At 43.4% G+C, this 15,332-nt stretch overlaps 1 protein-coding gene across 2 annotated transcripts in view; it reads left to right on the top strand.

Annotated features, from left to right (window-relative positions):
- nrap (nebulin-related anchoring protein) overlaps positions 1-15,332 on the top strand; it is a 28,938-nt gene that overhangs the window by 624 nt on the left and 12,982 nt on the right. Inside the window, exons 2-22 of one of the 2 annotated variants that reach the window (XM_030339918.1) lie at positions 296-390; positions 761-848; positions 3,184-3,288; positions 3,851-3,961; positions 4,232-4,339; positions 4,562-4,666; positions 5,216-5,323; positions 5,577-5,681; positions 6,045-6,152; positions 7,282-7,398; positions 8,318-8,422; positions 8,718-8,825; positions 9,546-9,659; positions 10,269-10,367; positions 10,673-10,777; positions 11,469-11,576; positions 12,286-12,393; positions 13,138-13,335; positions 13,777-13,881; positions 14,258-14,356; positions 14,848-14,952. In XM_030339918.1, the coding sequence (XP_030195778.1) occupies positions 296-390; positions 761-848; positions 3,184-3,288; positions 3,851-3,961; positions 4,232-4,339; positions 4,562-4,666; positions 5,216-5,323; positions 5,577-5,681; positions 6,045-6,152; positions 7,282-7,398; positions 8,318-8,422; positions 8,718-8,825; positions 9,546-9,659; positions 10,269-10,367; positions 10,673-10,777; positions 11,469-11,576; positions 12,286-12,393; positions 13,138-13,335; positions 13,777-13,881; positions 14,258-14,356; positions 14,848-14,952 (2,304 nt within the window). The remainder of the gene's footprint in view (positions 1-295; positions 391-760; positions 849-3,183; positions 3,289-3,850; positions 3,962-4,231; positions 4,340-4,561; positions 4,667-5,215; positions 5,324-5,576; positions 5,682-6,044; positions 6,153-7,281; positions 7,399-8,317; positions 8,423-8,717; positions 8,826-9,545; positions 9,660-10,268; positions 10,368-10,672; positions 10,778-11,468; positions 11,577-12,285; positions 12,394-13,137; positions 13,336-13,776; positions 13,882-14,257; positions 14,357-14,847; positions 14,953-15,332) is intronic. The other variant, XM_030339919.1, reaches the window with a different exon arrangement.

Here is a 15,332-nt window from a genome sequence, read left to right as displayed (position 1 = left end):
TTGTTTTGATTGTCTGGAATTTTCTTCAAATGTATTCTTATTAAAATGTTAGTATTTGTTTGAAAAAAGTTAGTGAAATTGGCTCTCAAGATTATATATATTTATTTTTTAGCATTCATGACCAAACAATGCAATGTTGAAAGGTCTTGAAAAATCGATGGACCGATGGATGTGTCTCCTCGGCCCGTCTTCATGCTTCTGTCCCTGGATGGTCCATGAGTCCCCTGTGGCGCCCTATACCTCCAGAGAGTCCCAGACATCCCCCTGACCGGTGCTGTGTGTTTCTGTCCTCCAGAACTGGCACAAGGCCTGCTTTCACTGTGACGTCTGCCGCATGGTGCTCACTGCCAACAACTTTGTGAGCCACCAGAAGCGGCCGTACTGTTCAGTGTGAGTACCGTCAGGGTTTAGGTACGCTAAACCGTGGCGGATTCTAACCTGAGGAGAGGGCTTACAAATATCAATACAAAGAAATAGAAGTTGACTCGTATGTCTGCTTTGAATGATTTCCACTTTGTGTTCTTTCTTGTATGAGTTGGGTTAAATGTCTTGTCTTTAACTGAACAGCTATGACCAACTGCCGTTTTTTGACGTTGCCCCCCCCCCCCCCCCTGCGACGTTAACTTCAGAATTAGTTTCCAGAAAGAAATGTGACACAAAAGTGAAACATTTAAAAAAGAAAAGATCCCTAAATTAAAACTGAGGCAAACTAGACGGGCCACACTTTAACTCCACGTCTACCCCTCCTCCCCACAAACAGACACAATCCCAGGAACAACAGCTTCACCAGCGTCTATCAGACGCCTGTCAACATCAACGCCAAGATACAGTCCAAGGCGAGCAGTGAGGTAAGGCCGCCGCTGAAGTGATGTCACCCAGGGACCCTGACTCAAAACATGACACCCAAACTATTCAGAGCCCCTGTTGTGAGTAAGGTCAAGGCCCCCCAAGCCCCCCCTAGTGCAGACGCCAGCAGGATGACACTTGTCTGGGCTCCATTGTTGGAGTGATGGATGTTCTTGGGGGGATTATGGGGTGGGAGTATTGTAACACCAATGATGGGTTAATAGGCATCAGATCTTAACTGACTATGTGACACAGATGTCCCATCTCAGCACCGGTAGGGTACAGAATGTTGAATTAGGTCATTGCTTTGTTTATAGGCTTGCCTCTTAAGGATGAGTTTTGCATTCAGATTACGGTAACTGACTTCAACTCTGAATCAGAAGGTTATGGAGATACAGAATAGTGGCAATACACTTAGAGTATGATTTGGTAAATGTGGATGGTAATAAATCACACGGGATTGTCAATAGCAAGTGTTTCAAAAGCATGTGGAGCAGCAGCTGACGTGCACAGTAGCCTACATTCACTTCCACCCGAGATCTGTTGCTGTTTAGCCAGAAATACGCACACACAAGATAAAAAGAGGCCCGGAACCAGTAGTTAGCAGATAGGTTACTGTAAGGTCCCTAGTAAAATGTATAGAATCCAGAGGGAGAGAGAGAGAGAGAGCTGGAGAGAGAGAACGAGAGACATGGTGACTGCCATGGTTTGGAATGAAAGTGCGACGCTGTTTATTTCTGTTTCTGTGACAGCAACCCCCTCCCCAACTCCTCTTTGCGCCCTGAGCGGCTAAAATTAAACGGCAGGAAATACGGCCTCATGTCCCATTCTCAGCCCTCCCACCTGTTGTTGTCTGTCTGTCTGTCCGTCTGGCTATGTCAGATTTGCTTTTATTCTGTGGCTTCTCTTGCCTGATTGATTGGATGCTGGCAAATCGTTAGAAATACTATGCGCTGCTGTTGTATTATTATACATTTCATGGTAAGCTAAACGTGTGACCATCCAAAGTAATTGTTGGAAAAGTAACAATAAATTTCATTCCAAATGTATCCATCACAATTGTGTATATAAAATGGTTTATATCAAAAAAAATTATATAATGATGATCACACGTTTATAATATGTTATGTAATAGCTTATCTTATATCATAGCTTTTGTTTTTGAGTGTAGCAGAAGAGATGGTGACCGAGGGACAAGAATAAACACTCACAGATGCATCCTACTGAGTCCTAAACATTTCATAACATCTCACAGAGAAGCAAACAATCACAATGCTCCTAAAAAGTAACATTTTAATATATATATATTTTTTTACATTCCATTCATTTGACCTCTTACTCAAGTCAAATGTCATCAAAGGTACAGCACTCCTACTCAGGAAGGATTTGTCTGTGAACTCTTTACAGCTCTGAGCATCACACTTCCAGATCCTTCCTGAGTATCAGCCATTGGTCCCCAGAATGGCCTGCTTCTTGCATCAAGGGTGTCTCATGTTATAAATACCAGCACGCTAATATTATGCCAGGGTCTTATGCCAGCTCAGGCTAGTCGGTTCGACATTGATAACGGAAGAATTATAACTTGATTACCGGGAACTCTGGCTGTTCTGTTCTGTCTGCTCATATATTTTTAACACTGAAAGCGCAAAGTGATGACCAGAGCGAACCCCACACACACAAACACACACACACACCCCCACACACACACACACACACACACACACACACACACACACACACACACACACACACACACACACACACACACACCCACACACCCCTATTTTACCACCGGATGTGTTCAAATCTATCTTCTGGTGACATCACTACTGGCTGTCCGCCCAGATGTTTGATTGACAGCTCACCTGCCAGCCATATCCTAGAGGGTTGGACTTTGAAAATGGCTCTTCTTTGTTTAATGATGGTATACATATTAATTATGGTAGGGGTATCATCTGCCCAATTAATAGCAAAACTATTTGATGATAAATAGTTCACAATTTTGTCACTTTTGTCCAAAGGGCATTCAGCAATGAAGATATACCCCAAAAACTGCATACAAATTCATAACATTAACAAAACAACTGCTTTTAAGTGGTACAATATAGAGAGAGACTGATAATAAAGGATAAGTATTTTTTGATATCTGAAAATAACTAAGGTGCTATGCTTTTACAAAAGTACTTTCAAATGTACAAATGCATGCTTTGTGCGTATGCATTGTTGTTTCTCCTGTCCATGCACACATGTAGGATGTGTGTTATGTGCACGTGTTAACGGCACATAAGACACATCCCCGTCTTGGCTTAATGTTTGTGGTCTGGTTGCATCCCGTAGCTGAAATATCGTGAGGATGGCGATCGCTTTATGTCCACCTTCCACTATGACATGAAGTCCCTGGCCCTCGAGAAGGCTCGCCTAGCCAATCAGATGGCCAGCCAGGTGAGCTCCCGCCCCTCGCTAGGCAGAGCTACTGATGCAGCCCTGTCAATCAAAGCAAAGAGGGGTTGGGCCAAATCCCGCTCTTTAAAATTCAGTTGATCGGACTTCTGTGGTTTGGGGTAAAATCTTATCCCATGTCTTAGGAGCTCTGCAAGTGAGACATTCCAGAAAGAAAGGCGCTATCTTTGTTTCTCTTGTTTGTTTCGTCCTATGTTCAAAAATGGTGTCCTTTTTTCATATTATATTTTAAGTAGTATTATTAGTATTTAACATGATGATATGATGAATGATAATGCTATGTTCCTCCGAAAAAAATGTAAAAGTAAAAAAATGTAGAAAATGCATAAATGAGAATTTAAACCCCACCTAAATTCCCCTCAAGTTTGAACAAAATATCACCACACCCAGTTACTTTCTTTATTCAATGTTTGTCTGGAACTTGAATGTATTTTTGCTCAATGTAACCAAGATGTTGAATCAAGTAGAGATAAGGGGTGTGAGATATTCATCTGAGTGGTGATTGGCTGTTCACCCTGTGCTCTCTTGGTTGTCATGACGATAGACCCAGGCCTACACCTCCCACTCTGGGTTCACCTCGGAGCAGCAGACGTGGTACTCTGGCACGGTGATGAACCAGGATATGGTCAGTGTATCCCAGAAGACCATAAGTGACGTAAGCACGTCCAAACGCCACCGTTCTTACACACACCTTTATGAACATTTGAGGACTTTTTTGTTATAACCTTGATTTAATTAGTTATTATTTGAATCCCTTAATACATTCAAACTGGTCCGTAAATCTTTCCATTTTCCCATCCCTGGGCTAAATTTGTCCTCTTAAAATTTTTAATTACGCTTTTATTCCACAATACCAGTGCAGTCACTAACTCTTCCAAGCCTCTTTAAACAATTAAGAAGCTCTATTTTGTGTTTCCTTGTGCAGGTGAACTATGTGGAGGACTTCAACGAGTCCAAAGGGAAAGGCAGTTTCCCTGCCCTGATAACACCAGGCTACCAGACCGCTAAGAATGCTAACATGCTAGCTAGTAACGTGAGTTGGTTGAAACCACTATGTCATATTTCTGCATCAAAAGAAAGCAATAGTGTACTATATCAATGAAATCTTTGGAAACGATATGTATTATGGTGTTTCGGTATGTTGAAACTCGAATGTCGTAAAGTGGTGAAATATGTCATAAAATATTTAGTTATTCATATCGGTGGAGCGTTTTCTATCCATATTTGCATATTCATTACTTCTATGTCTGTACAGGTGGAGTATAAAAAGGGCCACGAGGAGCGAGTATCAAAGTACACGACCTTCGCTGACCCCCCGGAGGTCCTGCTGGCCAAGACTCAGAGCCAGATCGCCAGCAACGTAAGCTTCTACCGGTGGCCATTCACTACCTCTTGTGGCTTTGTGACTGTTACGGGACCATTTGCTCTGGGTGACCGGTTGCTATGGATGACCGGCTGCTATGGGGAAATGTTTGCCATGGGTGTCTGGTTGCTGGGTGACTGGTTGCTATGAAAGACTGTTTGCTACGGGTGACTGGTTGCTGAGAGTTAGCGCATGCTCTGGGTTACCATTTGCTCTCATTGAATGGTTGCTATGGGGGAATGATCGCTATGGTTGACTGTCTGCTATGGGTGTCTGGTTGCTGGGTGACTGGTTGCTATTGGTGACCAGTTGCTATGGGTGACCGGTTGCCATGGGCTACCGGTTGCTGTGTGGTGACTGTCTGCTATGGGTGTCTGGTTGCTGGGTGTCTGGTTGCTGGGTGACTGGTCGCAATCGGTGAGTGGTTGCTATGGGTGACCGGTTGCCATGAGGTTACGGTTGCTATTGGTGAGTGGTTGAAATGGGTGACGGGTTTCTATGGGTGTGTGGTTTCCCCGGGAGACTGACCCGTGTCTCCGGTGACAGTATGCCTACACGGAAGAGTACGGCCATCAGAGAGGGAAGGGCAGCTTCCCAGCTCACATCACCCCGGGGTACTTGGTGTCCAAGAAGGCCACCGAGATGGCCAGTGGCGTGAGTGGGACACACACACACACACAGGCACACGTACACACACGCACACACACACACACACACACACACACACACACACACACACACACACACACACACACACACACACACACACACACACACACACACACACACACACACACACACACACACACTCGCAGATGCAAGAACTCAGTGCTCATACATGTAAAGTATCACCTTTATAACCACACACACACCAAAGACCAGCAGTGACGGTAGCTGCCTCCTCCAGGTAAAGTACCGTCAGATGTACGACCAGGAGATGAAGGGCACGGCCAGCGCGGAGGCCGGGGCCTCGGAGGCCCTGCAGGCCAAGGAGAACGCTGGCGTCAGCCAGGTGAGGACCACACTGACTGCCAAACGTCTTAGGCACAAACAGCCCATAATGTTATCAAAGATACTGATTGTTGTGGTCGCTGTTGTAAAACCTTACAGTGCTTTACGCCTACATAGTGACAGCGATCTATGAGTGAAGATATATTTGTAACTAAATACTATAACTGCACTTTAACTCTACGTTATTCAACGATTCACTTATTTCCTGACCTAGATTAATCCTGTATTTTATAGTAAAAAGTATGTCTTATCTAACTGCATTTCTGAAATTTGTATTTTTTTTATAATGAGATATTATCGGTAAGTGCAGTTAACCTCAAGTAGAAAATATTTCTGAACTTGATGAATGAAAACCTGTTTGCAGATTGCCTACACAGAGCAGTACGAGCAGCAGAGAGGGAAAGGAAGTTTCCCCGCCATGATTACCCCGGGATACAAGCTAGCTAAACAGGCCCAGGCCCATGCTAGTGATGTGAGTATCCACCAAGGGCTAGCTAGGACCCAGTCTGATCTAACCATATCTGCCTTGGTTGTTTGCACCCTGATTTAACAATAAATTTCCATGATGGAAACCATTCAAAGTATTTATATATTTATATCTTTCAATAAAATAATATTGATTTGTATAAATTATTTATTTTGAATATGATTATAGTTGCCACATCCCTCACTCGAGTGAGGGGCAACAAACTTGATTTCAAACTAAATCAAACACAGTTGTGCAACTACTATTTTGGATTGGTTCAAATGAGTGATGTCACTTACCAGGGTAAGCAGTAGAATGACCTTGGCTGACGAAAATATAACAACCGTTGAAATATTCAGCTCAATAACAATTGCCAGTTGTCAAACAAATGCATGAGAACCATGAGACTCAATCCAAATAGAAAATAGAAAATGGCGATAGCGTCTTTAAACCAGAGAGGGGGCTATCCCTGTGGTTTAATTTCAGTGTTTACTTGCTCTCTAAAGTAAAGCTAACCTTATTGAATACATGATACAGCTATTGCCCTTCTTTCTCAACAAAGGCAATAGGATGAGTGGTACATTGTGCTGGTCGTAGGAATGGTTTCATGACAGAATGAATACAGTGATTTAGAAGTTTCACTCATATTTCAGCCTGCCCTGTCAAAGGCAGCCACGATAAGACCCTGTGAACCACGGGTGGCAAAGCGATGTTGTCACTGCCAAAACTCGGCTCTCCCCAGATTAGACGCTGTGCCCACACACAATAACCCCAACCCTATAGTATTTCCTCTGCACACAAAATTGTGCGGGCAAAAAGTAGTCCCGATGAGTCTCACTTTACAAGTGTGGGGAAACAGTTCCATGTTGAGAAAACAAAGTCGTTACATTTCCTGCTACTGACTTTCCTGCTACACTGACCCATTAATATATATATTTGCTTAAAAGCAAATATATTCCAAATAATAGAATAATGGGACTTTTACTTTGGGAACTCTGAAGTCCCACCCCCTCTGTCAGCCAGTCAGGTGATGGCCTCGACCTAAATAACACATTCATGAGAACCTATTCTAAATATCCCCTTCCTGAAACCTGTGGATCATCTCGTCTCCGTCTGTCTCTCCCTTCACCCGCAGCTGAAGTACAGGAAAGACCAGAAGAAGATGAAGGGCACCTCACACTTCACCAGCCTGACGTCAGAGGACAACCTGGCGCTGAAGAACGCTCGCAAGATCAGCAAGCTTGTCAGCGAGGTGAGGAGCCTCGGGTTCAAGGAGAACAGGACCTGGATTAGGGGCTGGCCACTGGGTGTTATATAGAGGTTATGAATGTCAAGGCCATGGGGGTATTGTTCCAAGACAAATTGTTTTGCACAGCGTGTGTATGTGTGTGTTTGTGTGAGCATGTGTAAGCATGTGTGTGTGTGTGCGTGTGTATTGTGTGTGTGTGTGCGCGCATAGGCGTACGTGTGTGTGTGTTTGTGGTTGTGTGTGTGTGCACGTACAGGTGTACGTATTTGTGTGTGTGTGTGTGCGTGCGTTTGTGTGTGCGCATAGACGTACGTGTGTGTGTGTGTGTGTGTGCGTGCACCTATAAGTATACATATGTGTGTGTGTCTATGTGTGCGCATGCATGGGTGTACGTGTGCGTGTGAGTGTGTGTGTGCAACACTCATTGTTGTTTGTTGGCGTGTGTTAAGGCATAGTTATACTGACTGTATCAGGCATCAGCCAACTGGGCCAGGCATGTCAGAGATGACATGCCATTCCAGTGTGGTCACACATAGCTCCAGTCATATCTAGTTGGTGAGCCATGTTTTAAATCAAATGACCCATTTTGTCAGCTCACTTTGATTTATGAAACACTCCAGAGTACTGCAAAATACAATAACTTTCCCAGCCGAGTTCAAAAGTATTGCAACAATATTTACCTTTCGATGTCCAAGAGGCTATATTTAGAGCTTATGAGGATGTGTGTGAGGAAAACAGATGAAACTAAGACCAAACAACGTGAACAGTGTTTGCGGTTCAGTCGTTTTGATTTAGATACACTCCATTGGATGCTAATTGTTTCCAGCTCTCCTATCCGAGCAGGGCTGCCAAATATAACTGCATTTCTGTTTTTGTTTTCTGTTTGTTTTGGTGTCATTGCATTTTGTCTTATACTCGTCAGAACGAGTACAAGAAGGACCTGGAACACTCCAAAGGTCACAGCATCAACTTCTGCGACACGCCGCAGTTCAAAAGCCACGCCAAAGTCGCCAATTTCACCAGCGACGTGAGGACTGCACCACACATGGCCACATGGCCATCACATGGCCATCACACAAACAGCACACATGGCCATCACACAAACAGCACTGCAAAGGTTATTTCCATCGTTTCATCCGATGATCATTGTCAACTTAGATGGTTGCTTCTGTGGGAGCCAGTGCGGATATTAATATCCAATGTAGTTTAGAGGATGGGAATAAAAGCATATATATCGATGAGTTCACTTCGCCTGAATCAGTTCAGGCTTTGTGTGTTGTGTTCTTAGTGTTGCATTGAGAAATGCTCCGTTGTTCTCACAGAATAAGTACAAGGAGAACTACAGACAGAGCATGAAGGGCCACTATGAAGATTCTGGTGTGGATCAGAAGACTGCCCACGCCATGAAAGTCCGGAGCCTTGCTAGTAACGTAAGCATCACATTCAGAAGCATGTTCCATTTGAGGAATCGCCAATATTGGGATTGTAGCTTTGGATATTTCAAAGGGTGGCCAAGCTACGGGTTTGTTTGTGTTCTTCGAGGTTTCATCTTGCGCCTTAGCTTCAGTCCGTTACACAGTTTCAGAATGCAGATTCTACATTAACATTCTGCCTCTAATTGCAAAGCTCATGTATCCTAATGTAAAATGTCATCAATAATAAATCAATGTGCCATCAGCATTCAAGGCGTCTACAGTTGTTAATGATGTGAGAACGACGTGATTGCTGAGAAAACAAACAAACACATTCCTCGCTGACCCTCTTCGCCACTTCTTGAACCTCCAAGTTTTTGTAACATAGCGAAAGCTCTGCAGTAACGACAATGCAAATGTTGTGTGTGATTGGTTAGAGATTTAAGGCGGGTGTGTTTTATTTAGTTTTATTCCAACAATCTGAATTCTTATTTCCTGTCTTAACTACGGTAATATAATTGAATATAAGAAATATGTCCGCAAGGAACTTAAATAGATTGTTGTTCTGCCCACCTATATATATATATATATATATATATATATATTATATCTTATTTTGTGTTCAGAGAAACACTCACAAGGGTTGAGTCTTCTTTAATTAACCCTGGGGGAAATAGTTTTATAAAAACTACTGTTGTGTACATTCTTCTGCTGATGACACCACCTTGTACACAACAGATCTCCTACAAACAAGGCTATGAGAACGAGAAGACGGAGCATGGCGAGTACAGCTACCCAGCGACCCAGACGCCGGGCTACCAGAGCCAGAAAAAACTAGACCCGCTCAAGGATGTGAGCACATCTATATTTACCTTTATCAACCATATCAGGACACATGCAGACCTTTATATTTAAACACACCGCTAAAGTACATCAGTCTATTTATTTAGCTCTAAAGATAGCGTTGTTTCAGCCATTTGAGCCTTATCCCCTTTTAATTGGTTATAAGTGTGCAATATAACCCTCCAGTCATCGAGCAACCCTGCCTAACACCCCTCATTGCATCTTCTGTACCGATGGTAGCCTTTTCGTTGGCCATTATTTCCTAGATAAAGGGTGGTTCAGCCGATTAGCACATTGAGCACGTTGGCCAGAGATTATCAATCATGTAGTTTTATGTCGACATATAATCTGTGTAACTAGATTTGAAAAAATACTCTTATAAAGAGTATCAAAGTGAAAGACAAGTCATTAGCGACATCCATTGTAAACAAACATTTATTGCACAGAATGTATTATAAAGTGAAACTACAATGTTTAAAAACTCATTCCCACTACCCCTACACTCAATGTGGTAACTGACCGCTTGGCAATGCAAAGAGTTATTCATGGATATGTTAATATAAGTCTTCAGTTACTTTTCTAACATAATACTAAGCACCTTATTCCATTTTATTTTAGAAAAACTACCGTCAGCACATCGATCAGGTGAAGTACAGCACAGTGACAGACACGCCTGAGATCGTCCAAGCCAGAAAGAATGCCCAACTGGTCAGCAACGTAAGTACATGGGAATGAATGTGAGTCATAAGAAAGATTGTTAGGAGATGGACTTGATGTACTGGATTGTTACAACAGTCATATTGATTACAAATGTGTAAAGTTAAAGGCTCCTATAAAATTTTAATATATCCATTCATATTCTCACCTTTTTTGATTGTTATGATTTGTCGAGAAAAAATATCTCATCTAATCATATAAAATGACTTCAAGGGAAATGTCACACTATGCTACTTTCTTATATAAGAGAGTACTGCTTTGCTTTGGGTGTTGTGACTTATTGTCCTGCTCAATGTGTCCCTCAGCTGAACTACAAAGCCAACTATGAGAAGACCAAGCACCAGTACACCCTGCACCAGGACCTGCCCGAGATCAGGAATGCCAAGGCCAACGCTGCGCTCTGTAGCGATGTGAGATGGCCCGCACGCATGCACGCACGCACGCAATCACATTTACCCGCAATTACACAAAAACACACACATATTACACAAACACACACACACACACACACACACACACACACACACACACACACACACACACACACACACACACACACACACACACATACTACACACACACACACACACACACACACACACACACACACACACACACACACACACACACACACACACACACACACACACACACACATATACTACACACGCACACACACACACACACACACATATTATGCATACACAAACACACACACACACACACACACACACACACACACACACACACACACACACACACACACACACACACACACACACACACACACACCAGTGGCAAGCGGTCCATATAAGCTGTGAATGCAGCACATGCCCAAATCACGTGACTCCCACACACACATAGTAATATTGTCTGGTTTAAGGGGATATAGTGCAAACAAAATGTACTATATCAAGGACTTCTGTTCTTTCATTACTTTTTAATTTAAAAGTAATGAAAGAACAGAAGTCCTTGCATGGATGTCACTTTGTTTCTTCTTCCGGCTCAAATAGAACTCAACCGGTTCATAAATAAAGTGATTTATGTTATAGCCAGTGATAATTATCATTCTTATTCATAATCACTTCTCCGTTGCTCCAGATCAAATACAAGGAGGAGTGGGAGAAGAGCAAGTCCAAAGCGTGTGACATCGGCGTGGACACCCTGACCTTCAAAGCGGCCAAGCAGTCTCGAGACCTGGCCAGCGATGTAAGCCAGCTCAATCCGAGGTCACCGCTCTGTCAAAGAGCAGCTTTGGGATGAGATCTGGGTTCAGAATGCAGATAATTGTTGACGATTCCAGGTTTACAAAGAAAATTCCTGTTGTGTTTTGTGGAGTAACTACGAAGGGATTACAAGTGATGCATGACCTAAGTTTCCTACAACTGGACAGAGGGGAAAAGGGTCAGATTTTATATGGTGCAGGTGAAATTTCCACATCTGATTTGAAGCTACCTGTGTACAAACATATAGGGTCAGGAACGGCCAATCCTGTTTCAAGATGAAGCACTGTTGAGGGAGACGGGGCAATAATATAGCGCTAGGGATAGGGTTGATATCCAGTCAAGGTTTGAAAAGGGAAGCTATTATTAGTCTTATACCATACATTAAGCATATTGTGATCAATATCATCAATAACTGCCATAATTATCACATTAACAGCTTCATCCATGCAACCCATCTCTTACAGAAGGGTATCTAAACATTACTTAACATGAACGGAGGGTGATAGTAGGTGTGACAGGTTGGCATTACTTTCTCATTATCTGCTCATGCTCCTCCATCATCATGTCCAGCGTGCATAAATACACACTGGGGTCTGGGGGTCAGAGGCGGGGCGTGTGCCCTGTGACAGGGGCTTAACGCGCTGAGGGATGGACTGAGGCTGAGGGTGGCTGCGTTGTGCAATGTGTTCCAGATCAAGTACAAGGAGTCCTTCAGGAAGAACAAGGACACGGCGGTGTGCGCCAACGTCAGCGACTCCAAGACGCTGCACTCTCTCCACGTGGCCAAGATGAACAACGACGTGAGCCACAACGAAGCCAACACGCGCTTCCTTTTGTTTAAGTGACAGCGTTGCATTTTGATTCATTTGACGCTTTATTTTCGGTTTATTATTATTTAGTTGGTCAATTTAAATACAAATGTGTAACATACATTAAGTTGTTACGCTTGCAAATTTGATGAACAAATAACTATGATCTATTGCAGAATGTTTGCGATTGATCAACTGTGCAGCAAACAGTAAGCCAGTCTGAGTTGTCTGGGATCCACCTTGTGTTGGGTTAACTACTCCACAATCAGTGGTGGAAAACCCCTGGTTCAAAGGTTCTGGCAGGAGACTCGGAATCTAGTGAGACTGATTACTGATTACTACTTCTGCCAAGTGCAGGGTGAAACTACGACCATAAACCACTGCTTGATGGCCCCGATGGAGCTGAGGAGTTAGCCAACACCTGTCCCGCAATTCAATAGAGTTCATTACAGTTTTATAATTAAAGGAAGGAAAAATAACAAAGTACTACAAAAAAGGTTTAAGAAACAGGGTGGAATAGCGATGATCAAGTGATACAAGTGATGAGTGAAGTACAGCACAAAAAGAGATGTTATGGTGAGGGAGATAATCTAACTATTTCCCAGAACTGGGCCACAGAATGACCCGATCTCTCTCTCTCTCTCTCTCTCTCTCTCTCTCTCTCTCTCTCTCTCTCTCTCTCTCTCTCTCTCTCTCTCTCGCTCTCTCTCTCTCTCTCTCTCTCCCTCCCTCTAGATCGAGTACAGGAAGGGCTCCAAGGAGAACCAGGGCCAGTTCAGCCTGTCCTCAGACATGATGAACATGAGCCATGCCAAGAAGGCCCAGGCGTTGGCCAGCGACCTGGACTACCGCAAGAGGCTCCACGACTACACCGTCAACGCTGACGACATCAAGGTGCAGCAGGCCAAGAAGGCCTACAACCTGCAGAGCGAGGTGAGTGAGAGTTTAGCTTTGAACACTCCAATGAGCTTTGATCAGCTCACTTGGTTCATGCGTTTATCAGATTTTATTACACAAATTCATTTTCACCCGTTTTGAATTGACTTTGTGAAAGTGCACACTTGAAGTTAGATAGATTTAAGAACTCTACAATACTACAATACTATAGCAGTATCAGAGTAACTCTACAGTGATAGTATGGTAGCAACTCTATATAGTAATACAGTATAATTACAGTATCAAAGAAACTTCTCAATATTACTACAGTATTAGAATAACTAAAGAAAAACAGAAGTAAAGAAGTAAAGAAAAAAATAAAGAAAGGGAAGAATGGAAGTGAGTGAGGGAGGAGAGAAAGAAGGATTTAATAAAGACAGAGAAAGAACACAGGGATGAAGAACTCCTTTCTAACCATGCTTGCGCTGTGCCCTGCAGAACCAGTACCGCTCGGACCTGAACTGGATGAAGGGAGTGGGCTGGGAGGCCGAGGGCTGCATGGACATCACCCAGGCCAAGAAGGCTGGAGACCTGCTTAGTGACGTCAGTACCATCGCTCTGTCCGTTTCTCTGTCTGTCTGTCTGTCTGTCTGTCTGTCTGTCTGTCTGTCTGTCTGTCTGTCTGTCTGTCTGTCTGTCTGTCTGTCTTTCCATCTGTCTGTCTGTCTGTCTGTCTGTCTGTCTGTCTGTCTGTCTGGCCGTCTCTCCGTCCATCTGTCTGTCCGTCCGTCTAGCTGTCCGTCTGCCTGCCTGCCTTTAAGCAGTGGCTATGGTGTTAGACTCCAACCCGAAAGGTTCTCGGTTCAATCCCCAAGGTGCAAGTGTAAGGGGCAAGATCCCCTTATCCAGCCCTTAACTGTTATTTAATACTTAGTCAATAAGAAACTGAACTTATTTGTATGCGTTTTTTCATTTGCAGACCAAGTACCGGCAGAAGGTGGACAGCATCCGGTACACTCAGGCTGCCGATGACATCACCATCAAACACGCGCAAAAGAGCCAGGAGCTCCAGAGCAACGTAAGGCCATGATGACCTTTCACCTTACACTCAGACAGGAGAGGGTGCTGCTGAGTATCATCGGCCACATCCGGTCAGCTCTTGCTCCTCTACAGAGACGCAATTTCTGATCTCTTATTTCATGTGAGCTGTGCACGCAAATGAACATGAACTTAATTTAGCCGTTTATAGGACAAGAAATAGAAAACAGGAATTCTTATTGACAAAGAAATATCCCAAACATGCAACAGAAACATAGATCTCTCGCTCTGTCTCGCAAATCAAAGACATGCTCCCCAGAGACGAGACCGCCCTGAAACGAGATTAGTCAGACGCTGAGTAAAAAGCTTAAAGTTTGTAACTATTTTCTTTGTTCTTGTTTTGTTGTTTCCCCCCCCCCCCCCAATTTAAGCTCTTTATATTACCATTTTGCACGGAAGCACTTTATTAAGGATGTTTGCTAGATGTTATCCCCGACCACATCCTTGACTGATCCTTCCCTGTCTCTGTAGCTGGCATACAAGGCAGACACGGAGCAGACCATGCATCAGTACACCATGACCAATGAAGAGCCGCTCTTCAAACAGGCCAAGGCCAACGCCAACCTTCTGAGTTCGGTAAGGTCTCCCCACAGAGCTTTCATCACGTATTAAAGTATAACTATTGTGAGGGACAAGCTCGCTCTGCAGAAAGACTGCATAAGTCCTTTGAGTAACCGGAAAACGCCAACGACAAACCAGATATGACAAGGTTTCTAACCCTCGCCTTTTTTGTCAGAACTATTGCTCCCAGAGAGCTAGGCAGTTTTAACTATTATAAATTCTAATTCAATAACAGATCTGCTGTTTTGGGAAATACCGACTTTCCAGGTATTTGAGGTTCAAATGAGATTAATTGGGAAATCTGTGGTAATAGAAAAAACAAAAGATTGTATAATCTCTGAGCACACTGGGTCATTCCACTATTGATTGGATGTCTGTTTACAATTTATTACTAC

This window comes from Gadus morhua, chromosome 18, assembly GCF_902167405.1.
Source record: "Gadus morhua chromosome 18, gadMor3.0, whole genome shotgun sequence".
Classification (NCBI taxonomy): domain Eukaryota; kingdom Metazoa; phylum Chordata; class Actinopteri; order Gadiformes; family Gadidae; genus Gadus; species Gadus morhua.
This window is presented reverse-complemented; position numbering and strand designations above follow the sequence as displayed.